Source organism: Arachis ipaensis, chromosome B02, assembly GCF_000816755.2.
Source record: "Arachis ipaensis cultivar K30076 chromosome B02, Araip1.1, whole genome shotgun sequence".
NCBI lineage: Eukaryota > Viridiplantae > Streptophyta > Magnoliopsida > Fabales > Fabaceae > Arachis > Arachis ipaensis.
Window position 1 is genome coordinate 88,911,885 of NC_029786.2, and position 7,910 is coordinate 88,919,794.

At 37.6% G+C, this 7,910-nt stretch overlaps 1 protein-coding gene and 1 pseudogene across 1 annotated transcript in view; one reads left to right on the forward strand and one right to left on the reverse strand.

Annotated features, from left to right (window-relative positions):
* LOC107627569 (BES1/BZR1 homolog protein 2-like) overlaps nucleotides 1–2,209 on the forward strand; it is a 17,614-nt gene extending 15,405 nt beyond the window's left edge. The window contains exons 2-3 of the mRNA XM_016330405.2: nucleotides 769–789; nucleotides 1,023–2,209. Coding sequence (XP_016185891.1) covers nucleotides 769–789; nucleotides 1,023–1,757 — 756 coding nt within the window. The 3' untranslated portion in view covers nucleotides 1,758–2,209. The remainder of the gene's footprint in view (nucleotides 1–768; nucleotides 790–1,022) is intronic.
* Nucleotides 2,524–3,111, reverse strand: LOC107627570 (annotated as a pseudogene).

The window sequence follows — 7,910 nt, forward strand, 5'->3', positions numbered from 1 at the left end:
GAGATTTTGTTAGAGATGCGTGGTAATTAGTTTAAAAATTATAGATTTTGTTAGAGATACGTGATAATTAGTTTAAAAATTATATGAACATAAAAACAGTTTAAAATAATTTAAATTTATATTTTGTTAATTTAGCATATTTTATAATGATATTTCTTTAATGACAGGAAGGGAAAGTTTTTCGACTTAATAAAAATTTGTTAATTTATATATTAATAAAAAAATTTTTGAAAAATAATTTAAATATTTACTTGAGAATTTTTAAAATTTGAGGTTAGTTTGAATTTTGAAAATTGTATATAATAAGAGTAAGAAAAATATAAGAAAGCAATTATATATATATATATTAGGACTTTTAAATGCCTTATGAATTAAATTCCTTTTAATCTAGTGTTTAAAGGTATTTAATTTTAATCAATGCTAACGTCGCTAGTAAGCTATTGTTGCTTTTCCTTATTGCAAGAGCGGCCAAGGCAGCTGATTTGATCTGGTTACTGTTGTAATAAATTTTAAATTTTGCTTTCTTTTTCCGAGTAAATCCCCAAAATGATTCTTCAGATTGAGCCCGTGCACCAATGTTATTCCTGACTTTTAAAATGCTCTAATTGCATCCTTCAGATTGAGTTCCGTGCGAAATCCTGGTCCTTCCACCCATTTTTGGCGTGACTCAGCAGCCGGAGCGCTGAGCTGGCAGTTTATGGTCCACGTAGGCAGCCTTAAACGACGCCGTTTTGTCTGGAGGGTACTTCCATTGCTTATTAAGAAGAGGACGGTACTACCTACCACAAGGTTTCTTCTTCTACTTCTCTTCCTCTCAGATCTACTTGCTCTTTCTTGCTTGTTTTGTTGATCCGCTTTCTAATTTTGCTAAAAAGTTGATTTGATCCTGGAGACTTGCGATCTAACTAGCTTTTGTAGTGTTAATCTGAGATCAGGTGTCATTGTGATAGTTCTAGATGATTGATTATGTTCCGTTAGTTTCACCCTAGAAATCTTGATTGAGATCTGTATTTTGATGACAGGGATGCAAGAGGCCGCAATGTGAGATTAGAGGAACTCCAGCGAACATGAGTGGTTGTTCTTCACTACAGCCAAGCCCACAGGCATCAACGTTCCCAAGCCCTGTTCCTTCCTACCATGCTAGCCCAACTTCCTCATCATTCCCCAACCCCTCTCGCATTGATCGCAACCTTCAAAACCCCTCTTCATTCCTCCTACCATTCATTCATAACATCACCTCCATCCCCACAAACCTTCCTCCTCTTAGAATATCCAATAGTGCCCCTGTTACCCCTCCTCTTTCTTCCCCAACCTCTAGGGGTTCTAAAAGGAAGGCGGATTTTGAATCCCTCTCCAATGTTTCCTCTCTTAATTCGTTCCGCCATCCTCTCTTTTCAGTATCCGCCCCATCCAGTCCCTTCCGCCGCCACCAATTGGCTACTTCCACCATTCCTGAGTGTGATGAATCTGATGCTTCCACTGTGGACTCCGGTCGCTGGGTTAGTTTTCAGACAACGACGGCCTCGGCTGCTCCTCCATCGCCTACCTTTAACCTTGTGAAACCAGCAATGCAGCAGATCACTCCCCAGAGTTCCATGGATATGAATGAAGGCATGCAATGGGGCCAGACTGCAGAGAAAGGAAGACCATCGGATTTTGACTTTGAGAATGGTAGAGTGAAGCCATGGGAGGGTGAGAGGATACATGAGGTGGGAGTGGATGAGTTGGAACTTACTCTAGGCTGTGGAAAGGCCTGATGTTGAAAAAATTGTTTAGGGCTACCTCCAGGCAAAACGGCGTCGTTTAAGGCTGCCTATATGGACCACAAACCGCCAGCTCAGCGCTCCGGCTGCTGAGTCACGCCGGAAATTGGTGGAAGGACCAGGATTTCACACGGAGCTCAATCTGAAGGGTGCAATTAGAGCATTTTGAAAGTTAGGGGTAACATTGGTGCACGGACTCAATCTGAGGGACCATTTTGGGAATTTACTCTCTTTTTTCTTTCCATACAAGTGGTGGAGTTTGGAGGGACTTCGAATAAAATACTAGATAACTACAAACATTTTAATCAGTATGGATTAATTTAATGATTAGTTAATTAGTATAATTGAATAATTGTTAGGAATTTGAATTTTATTTTATCTTTGTAGTAATTTATATCTATTCATGAATTGGACTGAAAAATGAGTAAAATATCAATTCAGATCCTGTCCATTTTTCATAATGGCAACGCGATCCCATAAAATAAAAACGATCTATTTTTATTTCTGTCTCTTACTTTCGTGACATAACGTGATTTCTGTGGATCATTTTCTGTCAAGGCTGAGCTGTCACATGAGCAATGTTGTTATATTAGCTTGCTGACATGTTCGTTTTGTGTTTAGTTGGACAAACTCAAATGAACAGTGGGCTTAACTGTCCATTTTCACGTACGTCTTCAAAAATAACGTTAGTTTGCGCGGGAGGAAACCCTTCACTTGCTTTAGAGATACATGGTCATCATCAGAGGCACTTGCTTTCTTCTTAGTGGTTGATTTTGTAGTGGGCCTTGGAAATGGAAGAGCTTTTTTTCTTAATTTTCTTCTTGATATTCTTCTGCTCCTCATCAGCCATTTCACCTTCTTTTAATCTCTTCTTCTCAGATCTTCTCATAACCTTTTTGTCTTTGGATCCTTTGATCCTTTCTTTGTTTTAGGAGGATTTTTTAGAATAAACATAGTTAGCTTGTCCCTCATATCCACATCTGACACAAAATCACAGGCAGCACATTTTAGTTGGATCATTTGGTTCTTGGTCAATATCTCCATTTTGAGGTTTCACAACCATAACATTGAATAAATCTTTTTATGAAGTTCTCAAGAAGACCAGCAAATTTTGTAGTGTCGTGTGCTCCATTAACATGAGAAGTACCACATTTCTCATAAGATTGAGTAGGCTCTAAGTTCATGCCTAAAGTATTTGGTTGTGCAAGAGGTTGGCCTTGCCAATATCTTGACAATATCAACCATATTGACAATATTTGTCTTGATATCACTCCTTCTACCCTCGATTTTGGTAATCATTTTGGGCATCTTATTATACCTTTGCAGCACCAATATTTTGTGAGGCCATCGTGGCTTCAACAACAAAATTTGCAAAGACATCCAAACACAGTTAGGTAGACGATGCAAAAATTTCAAGTATGATGACAAGTTGTTGGTAATCAGAGGTCTGCTCTTTGAGCAATCAAAGAAGGCTGCCAATAGTAACAACGGAAGGTTCACATCAATGAAGGGTTTCTGATAAACCCCGTTTTCAGGGTTTATCTTGTGTTGGATTTAGAGTATTTTGCTAACCTTTTCTCACATTTAGCCAATGATTTAGCATGATTGTGTGATCTCTCTCTTATTTGTGCCTAAGTGTAAAAAGCATACTTTTTGGTCTTTGATTAGATAACTTTAACTTCTCCTTGATTCCATAAGATGCCTTGATGTGTTTGTTAGCAATCTCAGGTTGAAAAAGGCTAGGAAAGAATCAAGGGAGTAAGGAAGGAAGCATGCAAGTGGAGAAGATCATGAAAAGCCAAAGAGTTGAACTCGGCCAGTTTCCTTGAGCGTAAACAACGTCATTTTTGAAGATGTGGAGGTGGATAGTTAAGCCCCTATCCATTTGAGCTTGTTCAACTAAGCACAAAATGAATTTGCAAGCTAACGTGACAGGTCACATTGCTAACGTGATAGCTTAGCATTTCTGTCAGGCCTTGACGGAAAATGATCCACAGAAACCACGTTGTGTCATGAAAGTAGGGGACAAGGATCGAAGTGGATCGTTTTTATTTTGAGGTGTCGCATTGTCATTCTAGGAAATAGACAGAAGTTGGATTGGTAGTTCATTTTCAGAAAATAGTGAAAAAAGCAAAAAGAATAACTAAATAACTAGAAATGTTCTATTTAGTCTTATTTATCCCTCTTATTCTTCTAAAAAATTGAAAATATGTTGTAAAATAAATAAATAAGAAAGAGAAAATAAATATAAAATAAAATAAATATAAATAGATGACTCTAGTATTAATATTTACCAATATTATTATCTCAATACAATAGAGATGATTCACATATATATTCACTAACTATATGTGTTGTGAAATAAAGAGAGAGAGAAATGTTTGTTGTGTGCAAGTTATCCCAAACCTTACCCCTATTTATAGACGTACCAAGTTCTTATTTTTCAAACTTTATTAATTTAATTCATTTTGAGAACTTGATCCTTCTTCTTCTTGAGAAACTGAGCCGTCCACATTAAGTAGACATTCATCCTTATCACAACACTATCCCTTAGATATCCATTTAGAATTATGCCTCATTAAAACGTTACTAAAGAAAAATCCAATGAAAAAAAATTTAATGAAAAAAAAAAAAGTACAATATCCTCTGTAATGACGACTATCTCGTTAAAAACCTTGTCAAGAAAAATTCAATGGGGATAAAAACCTTATCAAGGAAAAAAGAGTACAGCCTCCCCCTTTTATCGACATTATTTAATATCTAGAAATCGGTGCATCCCAATTTGATGTACCAATCTTTCAAAAGAGGATTTTGGAAGTGACTTTGTAAATAAATATGCCAGATTATCATTTGAGCGAATTTGTTGAACATCAATTGTTCCTTGATTTTGAAGATCATGAATGAAGAAGAATTTGGGAGAAATATGTTTTGTTCTATCGCCTTTGATGTATTCACCCTTAAGTTGAGCAATGCATGTTGTATTATCTTCAAATAGAATAGTTGGAGCTATTTTATGATCAATCTGTCCACATGATGACAGAATATTTTGGATTAAACTCCTGAGCCAAAAACACTCGTGACTTATTTCATGTATCGCTAGTATTTCAACATGATTAGAGGATGTTGCTGTTATTGCCTATTTCGTGGATCTCCATGATATAGCTGTATCACTGATAAACCCCGTTTTCAGGGTTTATCTTGTGTTGGATTTAGAGTATTGCTAACCTTTTCTCATATTTAGCCAATGATTTAGCATGATTGTGTGATATCTCTCTTATTTGTGCCTAAGTGTAAAAAGCATGCTTTTTGGTCTTTGATTAGATAACTTTAACTTCTCCTTGATTCCATAAGATGCCTTGATGTGTTTGTTAGCAATCTCAGGTTGAAAAAGGCTAGGAATGAATCAAGGGAGCAAGGAAGGAAGCATGCAAGTGGAGAAGATCATGAAAAGCCAAAGAGTTGAACTCGGCCATGGACGCGCGCGCGCACCAGGCGCTTACGCGCACATTGCAAACTTACCCATGGACGCGTACGCGTGCTGTGCGCGTACGCGTCGGTGCTGATTTATGATTTTTTTTAATGAAAACGTGGCCAGCGAATTCTCAAAGCCTGTGGGGCCCAATCCAAGCCAACTTTGGCACCAAAACACTCAAAAGGACCAAAGATTGAAGGGGGATGATCATCTTGAATCATAACACACATTAGGATTAGTTTTAGTCTTAGTTAACTAAGTGGTAGCAATGGACAATTTATGATCACAATTGAGGAGGATAACTAGGATAGGACTTCTAATTCTCATAACCTTACCAAGAGCTTTCTTAGTTATTAGTTTACTTTCATTTCCATTTACACTTCTTGTCTAAAATCTCAAAAACCCCAAATATAACTCATAACCAATAACAAGACACTTCATTGCAATTCCAAGGGAGAACGAACCGAGGTTCAATACTTCGGTTTATAAATTTAAGGGTTTGTACTAGTGACAAACAAATTTTTGTATGAAAGGATCATTGTTTGGTTTAAAAACTATACTTGCAACAAGAATTCATTTGTGAATTCTAGACCACACAAAAGCCTAATCATCAAAATGGCACCGTTGCCGGGGAATTGCAATGGTGTTGTGTTATTGGTTATTGTATATATGTGAATAGTGCAAATAAGTTTGTCTTTTGCTTGTCTACTAGTTTTTGTTAGTTTTATTTTATTTTTCTACTATGAATTCTCACTTTGGCTATGAGTTTGGTTCTAATTGTGTTGTAGGAAATGTGAACTTCAATTATGACACTCATTATGGATGGAACCAACAAAGATGGGAGGAGCCTCAAGGAATTGATCACTCCTATTGGCAATAACCTCCGGATACTCATAGGTATAATCACCATCCTAATGCATGTCAATTCAATGGCTATGGTGAAACTTTATGTGAAAATCAACCACCACCATCATATGCCTATGACTCTTATCCTCAACATGAACCTCAACCATTCTCACAAGCCTCTCATTACCAAGTATCTTCCTATGATCCATATCCACCATATGACCAATCACCCATACCATATTCTTATGACCATTATGAGCAAGAACCTTTTGAACCACCACAACCTTATCATGACTACTATGAAGAACCACCTCAATGCACACCATCTCCATACCCTTACCAAGAAGAACCACCTTTCTACTATGAACCCTCTCTCCAAAATGATGAACCCTCTTATCCACCCCAAGCCCCAATAGATGATTCTCTTACCTTGCTACTTCAAGGACAAGCGGATATGCAAAAGAACACCCTAGAGTTTGTGACTAACTTGACCAAGGTAGTGCATACTTTAGCCTACCAATGCTTGAACACTCAAGGTGCTTCCATAACCACACGTGAAGAATCAATTGAAGATCATAGCATGAAGGAGAGATTGGAAACTCCGGTGGAAAATGAGAGACGTTATTTTGTATTAGAGCAATTAGAGGAGCCTATGGCTATTGAAGAAAAGGAAGAAATGGTTGAAGATTCAGGAGATGTTGAAAGTCCATAGGAATGTAGCATCATGGAGCATTCCTCCAAGAAGTTTGATATTGATGTTGAGGAGGGTGCGCAACCTCCAAGGCATATCATAGTAGGAGACTTGAAAGAGGCTTATCAAGAGATGGATTCCATCATGGATGAATTTCTCTCTACAATGGAACCCTCTCCCATTGGACATGAAGTTGAAATTAGAGAAGAACCTGCACAACCTTCCATACCCTTGGTGAGCAATGGGAAAGAGAGCAAATCGGAAGAAAGCTACCAAAGGGAAAAAGTTGAATTGGTGTATATCGAAATTGAAAAATATGAAGAGGTTGATCAAGAGATGAATTCATTCATCAATGAATTCCTATCCAAAATTGAATCACCTCTCGTGGAGCAAGAAATTGAAGTTCGTGAAGACAACACCAAGCCAATTGATAAAAAGGAAAAGGTTAAAATTGAAGAAGTTTGCAAAGAGGTGGAAACAACTAAAGAATAGCCTAAAGAAGTAGACCTTGCCCTATCTAAGGGTGGGGAGGTCTCCCTCCCCAAGTCACCATCCAACACAACATTCAAGTGGGTAAAATTCTTATCCCAAAGCTTTACTTTCTCACTTGAATATGGTTTGATTGAAAATGATGATCAACTTAGAGCTCTTTGTGGAGTTAAGAGTCGGAAAGAGTTGTGCAGTGGTTGGAAGTTTGGAATTAGGCTCATTGAGGTCAAAGATTCAAAATATGGGAACTATGATTGGAAGCATGCTACTTTATATTGGTCTAGGAAGAAGTCTTGCTATGCTATAGAGAATTCTTCTTGTTCTACTCATCAACCACCCGGATGGAAGAATCATGACAATCAACTAGAAGATGGGTGTGAGAATAAGATATGGGATCCCGGATCGAAGCATGAAGACCAACTAAATAAGCTCATATCTTGGGTGGAACTTCATCCAAACTTGGTGAAGAAGGTTGGGATTTCTGTCAACCATTTGAGGCGCATAAATCCTTGGAAAATTAAGGATGAGTACAAGCATAAGCCACATGACAAGAGCTTCCCAAAAGTCCAACCTAAGGACTTAAACTAAAAGTGCTAGGTGGGAAACACCCCACCATGGTAAACTCTTTCCACTCTCTTGTAGATTTGAT